General features: G+C 35.4%; 1 protein-coding gene across 4 annotated transcripts in view; it reads left to right on the top strand.

The window, feature by feature from the left end:
• The window catches only part of SENP6 (SUMO specific peptidase 6), an 84,190-nt gene that overhangs the window by 47,184 nt on the left and 19,639 nt on the right, over positions 1-17,367 (top strand). For all 4 annotated transcript variants that reach the window (XM_052781684.1, XM_052781683.1, XM_052781686.1 and 1 more), the window contains 8 exons: positions 3,619-4,021; positions 4,873-5,105; positions 7,666-7,836; positions 8,732-8,774; positions 12,333-12,512; positions 15,564-15,790; positions 16,402-16,508; positions 16,596-16,712. In XM_052781684.1, the coding sequence (XP_052637644.1) occupies positions 3,619-4,021; positions 4,873-5,105; positions 7,666-7,836; positions 8,732-8,774; positions 12,333-12,512; positions 15,564-15,790; positions 16,402-16,508; positions 16,596-16,712 (1,481 nt within the window). The remainder of the gene's footprint in view (positions 1-3,618; positions 4,022-4,872; positions 5,106-7,665; positions 7,837-8,731; positions 8,775-12,332; positions 12,513-15,563; positions 15,791-16,401; positions 16,509-16,595; positions 16,713-17,367) is intronic.

Genomic DNA, 17,367 nt, shown 5'->3' with positions numbered 1-17,367 from the left:
TGCTTTGTCTGGAACTTTTCTGAATATCAGCTGTAAGATATTTTGGAAATTCCTGTAAGGCTCTCTGTGTCTCTTATCATCTTCCCAGGTTACTGTGGAAGATTCGTAATGCCCACATACAGGTCACACTGTATGACTATCAAAGCAAAACTTCCTGTAAGGAGATCTTGGTAAAAAAAAAAGAAAAAAAAAAAAGTAGATCTGTGATTATTATACATAATCAGCTTGTGTTTGCTCCTGTGTATTAGAAAGTAAGTCAGACTGTATTTCTTTGTTAGGATGAACACTTGGTACTACGCTTAAGCATTTCCATTTCTTATTTTGTTAATTAATATGATGTTACTTGGAAAGTTTAATAGCTGAGATTTTGATCTACCTGTGGTATCTATATAGATATGATCTATACAAGCTAAGTGATGAAGTAAAAAAGCAGTTAAAAACAAAGCAAAAGACATTACAGTTCTGTGTGTTTTGTTTTAATCATTACATTGATAACTTTGTTTATGTTTGTTTAAAGAAGTAAAATATTAATTGCAGCCTACCTTACGTCCTGTCAGGTAAGGGACAAAGCAGAAAAGAGTTTTCTAGATTGAAATGGTCATTGAAGAAAACAATTCAAAAATAAATGGAATCTTGTCACTGCCTTGATAGAACAATTTTCAGTCTGAAGAGCTAGGAAATGTCCTCTTTTAATACAATAAGTTTCTTCCTTACAAATTACATCAATTAGCATGAGAGGAAGGAGAGCAGCCTCATTATTTGTGGCTGGATTGTGATCTGTGTAGTCCATTGGCAGTAACTCTGAGCTCTAACTAGAAGACTCTGTGTACATGTAGAAGCGAGGTGTGCTTTCAGCCATGGCACTGACTTCCAGAACTACTTCCTGCATTGTATACAGGTGGAAAGTGAGGGCTGGAGCTGCATGTAGAAGCTTCAGCAGCTTGGTGTCCTTGACCACATTGCTAAAACAAGCTGTTTTCTGTCTCCCTGATAAAAAAAGCGGCAGACTCGATTATGTTGTTCCAGGGGCATGATTTAATTTCCAAAGCCATCAGACAGGTTGCACTTGTAAACAGTATTTAATAATTACATCTGGTACTTTTTCCCATGCATATCTTAGAAATCTGTAAAGTTGAGAACACCAACAGTCATGAACGGAAACCAGTTACTTTTTCTCAGACTCAAGGAAGAGCTGAGTGCCTGTGGTAAAACTGTCAGGCAGTAAGCTTAAAAAAAGGCAACCCCCCCCATATTTTTCACACCTTGTATTATGAGATTTCAGAAAGGGATTGATAAAATTTGTGAGGCTACATCAGCATTAAACAGGTTGATTTAAATTCAACTGCTGATTCAGGAAATGTCTAAATTGGTAATTACATCAGGTAAGGAGGATATGGCCTTATGCTACTCCCTGTGCTCCCAACCATCTACCACTGGCCACTGTTGAAAGTACAGCACAGGGCTAGATGAACCTTAACTCCAATCCCATAGGATAGTTATGATCCTGTAAGACTGTATAGTTTGTGGATACACTTTCTGGATATAGAGCAGATCTTGTTGCAACTTGCAACAATTCACTAGCATAATTCTTGGTTCCATTTTCTTTTTTTTTCTTTTTTTTTTTCTCTTAAATGGGTCAAGAGTTTTATCCTTTATTACAGTAAAGGGATTTAACACAATGATTTATGCATTTGTCATGAACCATATGCATTTTCATGAGCTGTGAGTTGCCAAAGTGTAGAGATGATCGATGGGAGGTTTATGGAACCTCTGAACAATTCAAAAATGTTGGTTGTGGTTTTGTGCCAGAGGAATTACAGACGTAACCAGCTGCTTGTCAGGCAAAGTACAAATGGTTTTCATCTTACTAGACTGTAACAGGTTGCACTTTCTAATTGTTAAAAATGTACATAATTTTTAAAGAAAGGAGGATTTTCTGCTTCGTATGTGCTTACAAAAAAAAAAGCTGAAAAATAACAAAAGCTTTGGATTCTGAAACTTTCAGAGATAGGGCATATAGTATTTGTATTTTGCAGATTTCAAAGTTTAAAAAAATGCTGTATTATACAAGTCATAAGGCAGACACATTTAGGTAGAACTCATCTACTTAAGTAGTCATTTATCTTAAAATACAGTCTACAAAAGAGTATGCCGCTCTTAATTAAACACTGCTACCCCTACCATCAAGATGCATGCTCTCAAACCAGGGAAAGGAAGTTGGTTTTAAATTTTTGGTGTGTAGTTGAAGTAGAGGGGTGCAGTTATTCTATACTTAAGATCCTTCAGGTATGACTGGTAGCTTCTGTTGAATATTTTAATGTCTGATTGAAATTCTTCAATGTAATTAGTATCTTTGCAAAAACTACATCCTGTAACTGAGCACTGAGGCACAACACTGGTTTTCACGTCACTTGCTATCTTATCCCACGACTCAGGTTTTAAAGGTCTGATACATTTTATACAATTTTTTTTTTTGCATCTGTTTTGCTATGGTCTGTGTAGCTTTCTTAAATTGCAGAAATTTTGTAATGTTCTCCTTGTGTGACTTTTGTCTTTACATTTGTTTTTAAAAATGATTGAAGATCCCACACCCAAGGAAGTCCTCTTTATTGGAAAGGTGTTCATGGCTGGGGGTGGGGGGTGCAAATTGTGATAGCTATGCTTTGAAAATAGGTCCAAAAAGATTTTGGTGGGATTTAGGTATTTATTATCTCAGTAGTTCACAGTACAGTGGTTATGTCATTATGTCAGTGCTCCAGGAGACAATAACGTATGTTAAATTTCAGTTCTAGAGGTGTCCTGTGTTCAACTCAGTACACATTCAGTAGCTTATGTGTTAGTATTGAATCCCTTGGACTTAGAAGTTGAAGTTCTGCACTTGTGATAACGTAATTAAGCGGGACCTAATGCATGTGAAAGAAAGAAAACACATCTCTATCTTTGCAGTGGTAGGATACATTTCCCTTGCAGCCCCTCTTTTCCTCTTGAAAGTTTGGGGAACTCCTTTTCCTTAAGTCCTGTTTTCTTTTCTGAGATACTGGACTCCAGAGCAATGTATTTCCTTTTCCTTTTATTTTCCTTTCTCTCTCTCTCTGTCTCTCTCTCTCACTCTCTCTCTCTCAGAAGTGATTATTCTGCATGCTTTGCCAGGCTGTTAGAAGGTATCTTGGGAAGACAAATGAACTTCATGACCTAGGAGGTTGCTTCTAGTCCTCTTTAGCATCGCTCTGTGGAACATTAGGTTACTTTATTTTCATCCAATGAAACTATTTTTACAGAAATGATATAACTGGACCTTCTTGCTGATGGATATATGTATCTGAACAGTGTGCAACCTTTTACTTATGGAAGGAAAAAAGGCAAGGAGGAAAATCTGAATTGTCCAGCATTAATCACTTTCTTAAAATTGCCACAAATGACATTTGGTCCTATTAGAACATTTTTCATTTTCTTAAATGAAAAAAATGAAACTGTATTTTAATGTTTGTTTTCTCTACTTAACTGTAATTGCTAATATAGTTAGTCTTCATTCTGAAGAGAAATTAAATGCAAGATTTGGAAATGGTATCTTTGTACTTATACAGTTACTGATTTTGTGTCTCTGTGTTTCCCCTCTAGCTTTTGGAACAAATTGATTATTCTACTGATTGCCCAAATTGTGGGCGGGCAAATGAAAATCAGACCAAATGCCGACATTGTGAAAGTGCTTCTCTAAAGGATTTGCAAAGAGTCTCCAGGCAAACTGTGACATTAAGTGAATCTGTGGGACCTTTATCACGTTCTTCAATACATCAGAATTCAACAGGGCAAAAATCTTCAGGTACAGGGTTCAACACAAAGAAGTTTTATAGTTCTGCTGTTGGGAAAGGTCCGACGGATATTCTACTGAGTAATGAAGTTGTAGGACATTCTATGTTACGACAGAATGGAAAAGTTAGTCTTATAACTGGGACGAAAAATCCTAAAATTACAGGAACCTTAAGGCAGAGGAGTACAAGACCATCTGAACTAAATGATCCAAGTAAGTACCTTTTTGTAGATATAGCCATAAACTAGAACCCAAAGTATTGTATAATGAAGGAACTGTCCTTGCAGGTTTACATTACTGATTTTGCATGGAATTTTTTTGTGGATGTGCTCTTGAGGAAGAGGGACAGACCTTTTTGTAATTTCCTTTTCATATACTGAGGTACTCTCTGAGAAGGATGAACACTGGGGAAAACAAAAATTATTTCATGAAATTTTTGTTGTTGTTAAAGAATACACTTTATAATTTTAAAAATAGCATTCTTAGCAGAATTCCATCATTCATCCTCTCCAAGGGAAAGACAGTCTTTGACTTTTATATTTTTCCCCTCTTTTCTTTTGAGCTATGCGTTTATTTAAATTTCATAACTTGTAAAATGTTAATTTTTGTGCTTTCTCTGCATAAACTCAAATTAATTTATAAGGAGGAAGGAACTGGAATTTGGGAAATTATGTTTCTAGTTCCATGCTTAGTTTACTAGACCATGCTGTCTTACTGATTTGAACAATTTCAGTTATAATTTCTTTTGTCAGTTTTTCTTAAGTTGTATAATTCCCTGTCAATTCTTGATTGAACCAAGAACTGTATGGCTTCACTTCTGTGTCTAGAGGCAGGTTAACAATACCCATTTCTTGTATAATTAGTTGTGAGAAATAGAAAACAAGGGAGAGAGCGCCTGCGAGCAGATTCCAAATAAACATTCATAAAAGCATAACGTAATGATAAATGTGGACTTCTTTTGGCACTGCAGGACAATTACATAAATTACTTTAAAGCTATTGCTTGAAAAGAAATTTCTGTTACAGAAAAATGTAGTGGTTGAGAATTTAATATTTTCTGTTTAGTTGTTTTGTCTAGTGATGATGATGATGATGAGGATAGTGGCAGCACTAGGAGAATGGAAAGCATTTCACCTCGTCCTGCAGATTCAGCCCGCTCCTCCCCAGCTCCTTCTACAGGAAAGGTGGAAGCAGCATTAAAGGAAAACAGTTGTGGAATAGAACAGAGAATAGGTAGTATAACAACAGATACAGAAATTGCAGTCACACTACCAAGAAAAGCAAGAATGAAAGATCAGGTACTATTTAATGCTTTGTTTAAAGAAAACAAAAATCAAATCATAAATGGAAAATGTAAAGGCTTGGTTTGCATTGTCAGAAGTTGACTATATTTGAATGCTTTTCTTATTTGGCAGCTGATCAAGTAGTATCTCTGCTTACATAATACTAGAAGCACAAGAAAATGTGTTCATTATATTTTTACAAGCGTTCATAATGATTTGAATTATGCTTTTAACATAGATGCTTCTGCATTGAATGTATACTCTTTGAGACTGGGCAGGGTATCTCTGTGAAACTCAGGGGCCTACTTAGTTTGCCTAAGAATGTCTAACCAGCTGTTGCCTGGTAAGACTTTGGACATACAAAGTTAAACATGAACAGAGACACTGGGAGCAACAGTGGCCCATTAAAATTAAAATACTTTGACAACTGTCCCAATTAATAGCACTTATTTTAAGGATTTTATGGTGGGGCTTTTGTCTTTTAGTTGAGTACCACTGCAAGAATTGGATAAACAAAGACAAAAAATGCACCATGAGCAGACTCCTTAAGTGCTGTCAAAGGGGACAGCTTTCATGGTATGTTAAAAACATAACCACCTCAATAGTGAGCCATTAAGAAGAATAAATTCCCTGTGGCAACTGGTGTTGAATTAATAGTGCTGATTAAAGCCGTTCTTGGGTCACTTGTCCAGTTTCACTATTGTGAGTTTGGTTCAGTGAGAGTATCTGATCAGATTTCCACCTGCAGTCTCAAATCATTTGTGTTTTCTAAATTAGAAAGCTAAAGTAATGATGCCAAAACCTTCATGCTATGTTGAGATTCAGAAGCCAACATTCTAGTGCTGTAATTGATGAAATTATGGATGCTTATAATGTGGTGTATAAGTAGTCACCACTATCAGTATAAAGCTGTGAACCTGTAGCCTACAATAAAGCTGTGGGGCTAAAAGCTTGGATGATAAATAGTTTTGAATTTCAGTTATTCTGGCGTTATGTGCTGCATTAATTGAAAGTGTTGCATTGTGAAGGCACTGGTGTCTAAGACTTCTGAAACTCTCCTGAATGTTTTCCTTTGTGTATCCACATGTTCCTGTTCACTAGTCTTTGAGAACCAGTTGTAACATTGGAAATTAACTGCATGTTTTGGACAAAAGTAGGAAAGAGCTTGCTTTTGAAAACAAGGGAAACAGAAATTTTTTTTTGGTGAAATTTAACACAAACTTTGCATTGATTCAAGTAAACTACCAAGAATTGCAGGTATCACAGTTTTCTGTCAGATATGATAGAAGAAGCTTTAAGAAGCTTTGTTCATTTGTTTTTCTCTCAAAATATTCATTAATTCTTTGCTGAAGAGGCTACTTGATATAGCACCACTTTAATGTTTACTGTTTTACTGTTTGTCTGTGATTTGAGTTTTGAGCTTTTAATAATATTTAGCTAGTCCAGCAGACAAAAATGAAAAGCTGTCTTCAACAAGAGTCCTAGAATTACAGGGATTTAGAATCTCTGCCTTCTCCACTATATTTAAATGAAGCATCCAAAAGTATATTTTCAATTATGGCCAAGATAGGCTAGTGATTAGGGACTTCAAAATAATTGTTGAGATTTAGTCTTAATAGAAATATTGAATCCCTTGAAATGTTTTTTTCTGTGGGAGTTTAATTGTATTTTGTAACCCAAAGAATGTTTATTAATGGACGGCTTTATGAAACAATATAAATACCAAAGAAAAGACTAGTGTACAGAAAATCCTTCAACAAAGTAGAGCAATATAAGCAATACAAGAAATAAATGTATTAATCTGAAGGCTATCAGCCAGCTTGCTTTCATTTCTGTAAGGTTTGTATAAGATTGTTCTGTTGGTAAACGTGAGACTTCATTGAGATCACAGCTTCAGTCAGCATCTAGAGACTTTCTTGAACTGGAGCCAAACTCCACATAGCCTTCTTTCAGTATTTAGTCTTCTGACCCTGGAATGTACCCTAAAAACATCTTAATAGTTCTGTTGAGCTGCTTTAAGAAATTTTGATTTGGCTTATTTATTTATGTTTCTTGAAGATTCTATTCCTGCTGATGTTGTGATGCACTGTACTTCAGTAATTACTCAGTGTTTTCAGTCACCAAAAGCTGGGACTAATGAAAACTGAATGTAAAAATAAACACACCAACATTGTGGTACTTTTACAGCATTAGTGGTTTTATATAAATAAACAAATAAAATATATTAAAATAACCTTCTTTTGATGGGCTGCATGGTGTTTCAAAATGACAAAAACTAAATTGGGTTTGGCAATTTTGGAAGCATTATTTGTGATTTGGAAATGTTAACAAAATGTCTACAAGTGTCAGCTTCGGTTTTTTTCTTGAATCTAGCAATATTAACACCTTCAGGTGTTCCAAAAAGTCCTTTAGGAGATTTCTACCTTCTTTATATGGTTGAGGTGGATGCTATAGTAACTATTCCTGTTGACCAACAGAAAAGTAGCTGAAAATTTAGTCACTAGTTTTTAACAAGCTTGTTTTAGCAGTAAATCTTTGTGTGAGACATTCTGAAACCTTGAAAATTACTTTTCAGTTTGGGAACATTGTGTCTAACACTCCAATAAAACGTCGTAAAGTTATTTCTCAAGAGATTGTAACAGAGGCTGTACCTCTAAATTATCAAAATTCCTGTGAAAGTGTCATTCTGAACTGTCGAAGTATACGAATAGGAACACTACGAAGAATGGTAGTGGAACCTGTGATTGTAAGTAAACTTATTTGACAAATCTCCTTTCAGTTTTTGATGGACGTTGTTATTTTCATACTTGAACAACGTAATATTTTGCCTTTGTCTGTGAAACAGTAAGTTTGTCTCTAATTTCAGAGGCTGTGATTCCCAAAGAATCCCAAAGTACTATTATGTATTATCATGTACAATCTAGTTCTGGTGTTTAATAGAAACATCATGCCTGGAAAACCCTTGAAAACCCTCTTTACTTGGTTGGGGGGGCTTATGGATTAGCCTGCATTTGTTAAGAACATTGAAGGCAACAATTACCAGAAAATGGATATTGATAGGTGGGAGGAAGAAACATGTCTGCAGGTGAATAATTTTGCTTCTATAGAACAATATTTTTTTTTTGTTAACCTTCTAAGTTACATGGAGACTTGCAAGGAGACATTGAATGTTAGTTGTGTGCAGTAAGCCAGATGAAATGCATGCTTCTTGCTGGGGTAACCACAGAAATAGCAGAGAGGTGTTACTTGTTCTTTCCACCTCTCTGCAAAACTCTGTTATTTAATTTGCTTAAATACTGATAGATGACATTCTCTTTTGAAGGTTTCTTTTTTCTCCCTATAATTTGTGGTATTTTTCAGAGTATTTTGAACTTTTTTGAAAATGGAGTACATAAGAGAGATCTTAAGTTTCAACAGTCAATATGACTGAAAGAGACACTGAAGAGTAAAGAATATACTTGTTTCCTTGAGTTGTGCTAAAATGTACACTTTGTTTTTTTAAAAAAATTACATTTTACATTTTTATTTTAATTACTTAAGTACTTAGTCAATTGAAATATGTTTACTAACAGTTAAAAGGCATTAAGTCAATTTTGGTTTGGAGAAGATATGAAATCTTATTGTTGTGTTGTCTTCCACAGTTTTGCCTGGATTATATCAAAATACGCCTAGAAAGTCAAGAAGGTGAGGACAACTTTCATTTTCTATTAATAATATATATATTTTGAATGAAGTAACTTTGTCAAAGGAATTAACAAGTGAATCATAATGAAATGTCGATTCTGGTTTTGTTATGTATGTAATAAGTTATACTGGATGCCTGTAGTCAGGTAAGAGGAAAAAAGAAAAATCGAGAGTATAAATTTGACCTGAACTGCCTGGTGAACAAAAACCAAAAGGATTTGCATTATCTCCACCTTCTACTGACAAAAAGAAAATTCACAGACAGCAGGAATTAGCAATTTGTGGCGTGCGTGCAACTGGGTCATTAGTTCTTCCCCCTCATCCTAGTTGAAGAGCTGTAGATATTCTGGTGATGATTGGCAAAGGTTGTCTTGAAAATGATTAACAAAAACAAAAGGCAAGAGTAACCTCCTGTAAAACATGTTACCTCTTTAACATTTTATTAGGTTTTTTTTTTTATTTCAGATGTATAAGTAGAGAGTAAAAACCACACAGGTGTCTTAGACCTTTCCTGTCTATGTCTCTCTTTAAAATTTTTTCTTCTTTAGCCTATAGGTTGTATATTTCATGTTACTGAAAGAAATATAGTGACATAGTTTAGGACATGATCAGCTTACAACTATTGCTCTATTTCCTTTGTTTTCTTTTGTAGGGTTTTGGTTTGGGCATGAAAAGAAGTTTTGCCTCCTTTTGTTAATCTTATGTTTCCATGAAGATGCAGTCCTATCGAATTTTGCATTTTGTTATTTGTAAAAGAGGACTAGTGTATTTTGTCACTATTATATGCAAAAAGGTGTCTCACAACCTGTAAAGATGAGTGTAGCCTTTGCTCAGTCAAGTATTTAAGTTTCTGCTGCATCTAAAGTGTAGATGCATAGAAACTACCAGTTTTCATGCATTAAATTTATTTAAAAAAAAAAAAACTAAAAAGCTTAGTAAAATTTGTAGAAAATGTCTATCGGTTTTTAGTCAAAACAGCTGCATAGTGAAATTATTTCCATGGGACTTGATCCCTCAATAGCATAAAAATGGTGTCTCATTAAATGCTGTGTTTATTGAAACATTTAGCACTTTTCCATTTCATTTTTTTGAGATTTGCATCTGGAGGAAGATGGGTGTATTCCCAGCTAGCTCCATTTCTATTAACTTCATAATCATAGCATGATTTGTTTTCATACAAGTAAGGTTCTTGAAATAAAAATGACACCTAATATTTTTTTTTTTTTAGATTGATTACAATGGTCATGCTTTTTCAGGGAAAGGCAGATGCTTTGGACAGCTCTAGAAACAGCAGTACTCTCCTGCCTTGAGCTTGTTTTTGCATGTTTAAATATATGTCAAGTTCTCAAAATTCTCTCCACACCCCTTGTCAGTTTTCTGCAACTCCCAACTGGTGTTTCAAGGAAACAGCTTTCTGTTTCTAATGTGTAAAAAACTATTCACATTGCCTTTAATGCGTAAGTCCTATTGTCTGTCTTATGTCAGTGTTAGAGGAAATATTGTTCACAAGTTAAGGCATTTATGGTGAAATGTATTATAAGATGCCTGTCTTAACACAAATGGATGAAAATAATTAAAATTCATCTGAAGAGTAGAGAGTCTTCCTCGCAAATGAAATTCAGTATGCTGCATCTCAGTGCAAACACAGTTACAAGGATTCAGAGTTTTCTTCAAAGACCAGCTAGCTCGTATTTTGGCAAGGACCTCCTATCTAGACACCATTAGAAGGACCTGTATGCCCCAGTTAATTCAGTTGAATCCGGTTTTAAGTTGGGATTGTCGTTACTACGGTCTGCCTCTGAAAGTGGGAAGTTAGGTAAAATGAATTACGGAAAGTGTTTTCATTTAGGAAGGAGAAAACGGAGGTATTACTATAGAGCCTTAGGTATTACAGCCTAGCCTTGGAAAGCTATTTTGTTTGCTTTAAACAAAAAGGAGAGAAGACTCTAGGAGTCATCTATAAATCTTCATTTAGTTACTAGCTTCATTTTCTCCTTTGTAAGTCGCCAGGGAGATAAAGAAGAATTAGTGCAAGGAGACGGACTAGTTAGATCCATGTAGCATATTTCTGCTACTCTTTTCCTGATGAGATGGCAAACTACTGTTCTGACCAGTAAATGCTGCCCAGTCGGCTTGAAGGAAGCACGTTATTGTTGCAGCCTGACTCAGAACTGGGCTGCTTCTTCCCCAGCTAGTGGGACAGGGCTACTGGAGGTTTAGAAGGAAAGGAGAGCTGCTTTGCTCCGCAGAAGCTGTGGTGGCCACTACTTCCAGCTTGTGGCCAGTGGATACTTTGCTTTGGGTAATTGTTTGCCTTGTCTTTACAAGGAGCAGACTCCCTTTCTGGCACGCACAGGGGTGTGAATTCAGTTGCCAACAAGAAGGGAGGATGTAGAGGGTGGCTGCTGAACACTGCTAAATGTCAAGAGAAGGGTGGTGGGGGTGGAGAGGGGAAGCACTCCCTCCACTAATAATAACCACTAATACTGCTAAGGTAGAAAGTAATGGTATGTATTTGATGTCTCCCCCCCCCCCCCCCCGCAGTTTTGTTCAGGGTGATGCAAATTAAACTCTTTAGGTGGTAACCGTTTTACTGATTTTTACTCACCATCTGTCTGATCATGAAATATTTGCTAGAATTTAACTTAAGAAAAGTCTTAGTTTTTTTAGGAGTTCCCTGCAGTGTCTCCTTCCTTTTACAGGGAAAGGAGGAGGAGGAGACAGAGTTGTTGCATTGATTTTTATTTATTAGAAGGACTTTATTTTAGCATCATTTCTCCCTTTATCCTGTCTATGTTTTGTTCCCTACATAAGGGGATATAGTTTTTGTGGTGTAGGCTGCCATCAAGTATGTGTGGAAGCTGTCACTAACAAAAGTTTTAAGTGACTACCATTAACCATTTTTCTGATCTAGAAATAATTACTGGCATTGAACTTTTGGGTCTTTTCAACAAATTCAAAGAACTGTGACTTCACACCTTTTTCCCCTCCATTTTTGTAATTCAGTAAAACCTGTAAAGTACTGAACATTGGCATCGGCAGCATCAGATACAGTGTTAAAAATTTACCATGTTGCTGACATTTCTCTTTGGTAGTAAATTGAGAGCAGTACCTTATTTTCCTCAGGCAATCAGATCATTTCTCTGCATGTGTTTATTCTCCTCTTCATTTTAAAGTTAATTTTCATAAAGGAACTTCGTCAAAGATAAATCTACAAAGAAAGTTTTACAAACCTGTTGTAAGACGTGTTATAGCAATAGTTGCAAATTTAAATCACTGGAAATGGTGGGTTTTCTGTGGAATAAAAACTAGATTAAAGTTGGTGAGAAGAAAACAGTTTGTTTCTGATTACTTTCCTCACAGGTGACAGTGGAGTGCAGTTCATCTTTTAAGATATTAACAGACATCACTTCCTGGATATGAGTTAATTTCAAACTTTTAAAAACTTTTAAGAAAGTTAATGAGCACTTACTGATCTTTTGTTAAAATTGAATGGGAAATTGTAAAGGAAACCTACATATTTTTTCTATAATTTAATATGTCATTGTTTCCTCCTAGAATCAGAAAGCGATATCCGAGAGATTAACTTGAAAACTTCAGAACTTACCAAATGTGAATGGTGTAGTGTCCGAAAATTACCAGTAGTTTTCCTACAAACAGTACCATCAACCTGTAGCAGCCTGAGAGACCAGCTGAAAATGAGTAAAGATAATGTCTGGTACGAATGTAAAGGAGACAGTAAGTAAAACAATTTTAGTCTACTATTCACTTTAAATTGTGTTTTAATGTTTTGGATCGTGACTGAGTGCACTAAAGACTCCCAGCTGGCATCATTGGCTGGGGCAGGTGTAGTGTTTTTCCAGACACTATCACACTCCCAGGTTGATGAGGAGTATAGGTCAGAACATCTTGGCAAAACTGTAGTCTTCTGTTTGTCCAGTTACAACATTTAGTCAGTTTAGTATAACTGTTTTCGCTAATATTTGTACTGAATGAAAGCAAGTCGGTATGTTTAGCTTTTGTATATGGGCCTTTGCATTTATATGACAGCTTTTGGTATACTTACTTCTGCTTTCTGTGCTGTTCTGCTTACAGGCCTTAGTTTCAGTAGAAACTGTTGTGCGCGTTGGCTTGGGTTTTTTTCCCATAGGCTTGTAGTGATGTTGTGTTGTAGACAAATTTCTGCTTGGAAAAGACATGGATTGTTTTCATGTATCTTAAAATTGTTTAATTTCAACATAGTTTTCTTCAAGGGTCTAGCATCTTAATATGCACACTATTTTTTAAATTAGCATAGAGTCCTCTTCCCTGTAAACAGGCTTTTCTTTAGGTTAAATTATGTGGTTATTTATACTTGTACTCAGCTTCATAGATATAGGACGCATTCAAATGGAGGAAGAATGCTTTCAACAATCTCAGAATTGTGTGCTTCCAACATGTAGTACTGTTATAACAACTTCATCCACCTCCTGTAAAAAGTATGAGCTGTAAGGAGTATATAATTACAAAAGTAATTGGAGAGCGTGCAAGGGAACTAGAGACAATCCTGTGAGCAGGCCTTAGACCCCAGGTGAACACAGGTGTTCACAAGTGAAAAAAGAAAAAGCTTCCCAAGTTGTCTGGGTAAGAAATCCTTCCCTTTCCATATCTCTCAGCCTTTCTCCCCCCAGCTTTTCCCTCTGAGGCAGTGGCGCTGAGCTAGTTTTACACCCAACTGCTTTATTGTACTTGATACTTGTGAGTACTTTGTGTTAACATGATTGCTGTTTGCTTTGTGAGCAATGAAATTACTTTAAGCCTGAATCCGTAGCTGTGTAAGTAATTGTGTGTAGATGACTAGTTCCCAAAATAGGAACACCCAAAGTCCGGTTAGACACCTAAGTTCTGTGTGTGGTGAATTGGGAGATAAGCTGCTGAAGAATTATTTTTCACAACAGTTAGCATGCCAAGTTAAGAATAACCAAAAGGAAATGGTTATGCGTGTGTCTGAAACTCTCCTTCTCCTACAGAAAAACAGGTCTCTGCAGCTCTGAGTTAGCCAGCTACGCAAGACTGGGATTTGCAGCCTGAATCCTATTCCTCTGTCTGACTGCCTAAATAATTCCTCTTAGTGCAACTTACTGCTTTTTTATTTTTCAGATGATGTGAGTGGGTGTTATTTATACAATAGCTGATTGATCCAACTCACATTCTCTAACTTTTGGTAAAGGTGTAGGCTGACCTATTGAAGCTAAGCCACTGTACCAAAAGAAAGACAAGATTTATTAGGGCTAGCAAGAGTAAGTATGAGAGAGTGCCTGATTGTATTCTGTTTGCAGAATGTTCACCAGGGGCAGAGAGGTTTGTTTGTTGTTTATGTTACAGAACCTGAACGCAGGGCTTCACTCTTCTAGGTGGTGAGATCCCTTTGCCTGTGTAAGGAGATGAAGATTTTGATTATTGTGACATTTTAAATTCCTTTCCTTGTTCAGATGCATACGTTTTAGAAATGAAACTGGTTGCCAGTGGATTGGAGATCCTTAAGAGATTTCTGTTTCTATGGTAACAGAAATCTGATCAGAGAAGAATAACTATTTCTTTTGTGAAATTGACATTACAGGCTTTTGTACTTACCTACCCAACAACACGTGCCTAGAATCAGTAAGAGTAGTTTTGTTAGAACTTTGTGCTTCTAATATGTGATATACAGTTTGTATCCACTTTAGTTGTCTCAAAAATGTACTTTTTTTCCCCTCAGTAGTCTATTCAGTTTAGTTTCTAAGCAGTGGTTTAAGTTTTGCGTCCTACTTGCTAGCTACCCCAAGTTAAAGTAGTATTTTTTTCAACCTGTCACTGTTTCTGAGAATCTCTGCTGCCTGAAAGAGCTGACATGTAGATGTCAGTGCTGTATATCCATGTAAAAGTGATTCTTATAGACTGTTCCAGCTAAAGGCTGGGGACTTCTGGGCTTATATGCTGTAGTGGCTTTAATATGTAAAATTTTCAAAAAGCAATAATGTTTTATAGTATAGTCTTCTAGGATCAGGACAGACTGTGAATCTACCTGAATCATGGGTCTCATGTACTGTTTCTTGTTTAATTTGGTATACGTTATCTTAGTTCTCTCTTTTTTTTTTTTCTTTGCCTTTTGCAATCACATCTATTTGAAAGTAGGAGAAAACCAGGCTGAAATATTTTAAAATAAAATAACATGTAGATGTTGAAGGAGTTAAGTAGATGAAAGCCATTTTTATAATAAACATTGAGACCACAAAAGCCCATCTACATTCTTAATACAGTTCTCCTTTCCTAAAAAATTTCCACAGATGAATGTGTATCTTCATTGATTTTTGAGAGAGCCGCCCTAGACTTCTTACTGTTGACATAGGAGAAATTAGGGCATGGTGTTTCCCTTTATAGAGAGGAAATTATGTATTGAAACAATAGGATAGGAACTGTAATAAGAAAAAGAGAAAGTATTAATTACAGAGTCTTACCGTCAGTAAACAGAGAAGCTGTTATTTCAAAATATGTTTTGGCTTTGCATTCAGTATTTTCTAAAGATGTATCAGGTCTAATAATTAACATTTCCAGATTAAGGCAGAAGTTGAATGAACTCTTTTTGCAAATGTAGGTAGAAGGGTTTGGTGGTTACTCCTTCAGTCTATCTGCATACATGTGTATTACTGCTTGTATGTATTGTCAGCAGTGTGTACATGTGTTGGCCCACAATTCTTTGAAATCTGTTTATAATTGTGACATATCTTATTTTGTTTCTAAATGAATGATTTTCTCTCTGCTTTTTCATAGGTCAAGAAGAACAGTACATCATTTTGATTTTCGAAACTGGTCTTGATCCTCATGCAAACTCAATATTTGAAAAAATAATTACTGACATTGGTATTAGAAATAATATTTCTGACTTCTTTGTGAAAATTTCCTTTGAAGAAGCCAACGGCAGGCTTGTTGCATTTACTAAGTGCTTGGAAGACAATTCCAAAGGAAGTCCATCTCACAGAGAAAACAAAATAAAAAATGTAATTATGTTTTTGGTTTAGAACAAATTCATTATATTATTTGGGTTACAAATACACTGAAGATAGCGTGCTAGTCACTAGACCAAAAAAAATATCCCAACAACTTCTGCTGGCTTTTATATGAGGATTCTAAGACTGGTCCATGGTGGGTTATGAAACTATGGGAAATAGTCTGTGCTTTCACAATACTTCTTAGTGTGTTTAGTTTGATTGTAAGGTTGTACAATGGTCCACAAGTAATGTTGTCATTTAAAAATTACTAAGGGACAAGAAGTTTGTACTATAATTAAACAACATAGTTGTTTCCAAATTCATCTACTGGTAAAATTATAATATTTCAAACCAGAAATTAAGTTGCAGTGTTGTACCTAAATTTAATTAATGCTTTCTTTAAACAAAACTACCTCTTAAAAGAATTTGAAAGTTTTGTGGCTCTGCAAGAAAGGAATACAGACCTAAGTGTAATAAATAAACTAGGAAAGGTAAAAAACCAACTTGAAGTCCTTCTCAAAAGCAATGGGCGTTAAACAGCTGCACTTCACAAAGCTTTATTACCTTCTTGGCAAATTTGAGCACAGTATGCAAATTAATATTGACTTTATTCTTGTAAGGTTGCTCCTGAGTCCAAAATGCAGCAGCGAAATAAACAGTTACCATATTTTGATGATGATGAAGAAATTGGAGAACCTCATACAGTATTTATTGGTCCTATAGAAAAGTAAGATATTTGTCTTTTCCCTGTACTAATTTTCTGAGGGTTTTTTTGGCATTTCATTTTTATTATTGAATGTATTTTTCTTTTCAGGTTGATAGTTTATCCACCTCCTCCAGCTAAAGGTGGTATATCTGTGACCAATGAAGACCTCCATTGCCTAAATGAAGGAGAATTTTTAAATGATGTTATTATTGATTTTTATTTAAAGTAAGTTTTATTTCAAATCAGTTTTTAGTTATCTTTTACTGTGAAACTTGGAAAGTTCTGACATTAAAAATTCATAGGTCAGTTGATTGGTCTCCAACTATGCATAGCATAGACTACTTGGTCTCCAACTATGCATAGCACTAATTTTAAAAGTTGTTTTGTATTTTTGCAAGAAATTTTGGTTCTTCTCCTATCCTGCTTGACAGTGATGTTGTTCTCACTTGGAAAAAAGTTTCTTTAAAATTTCTTAGCATCTGAAGAGGAATTTTAATGGCAAGGAAAAAAAAAAAAGGCATTTTTAAGTTCAGTTGTTTTTTCCAGAGTATTTGTGTTCCCTGGAATTTAATTTGTTTTGATTAACATAATACATAAATTAATTTTTTGGTGTCACTGATGCTACAGATGTCAGGAACATATTAAATTGTTACATGCTGCTGTGTTTATGCTACACATAAGGTGCATGTGCATAATTTTCAGCCTATTAAAATATTTTAGAGGTGAAAAGGAAATTAGTGCATCACTCTGGGAGTGTTTGGAGATTTAGTGGCTCAGTCACAAAATACGGGGCTTTCCTAGGTAGGTCGTATGTAACAAACTCATTGAAAATTTGTTTTCCTGCCATGATATAAAAATAAATACAACAGCAGCAGAACAA

Source organism: Harpia harpyja, chromosome 3 (assembly GCF_026419915.1).
Source record: "Harpia harpyja isolate bHarHar1 chromosome 3, bHarHar1 primary haplotype, whole genome shotgun sequence".
In the NCBI taxonomy this organism is placed as follows: domain Eukaryota; kingdom Metazoa; phylum Chordata; class Aves; order Accipitriformes; family Accipitridae; genus Harpia; species Harpia harpyja.
Note: the sequence above shows the minus strand (reverse complement) of the source record. Positions and strands in the feature narration are given on the sequence as shown.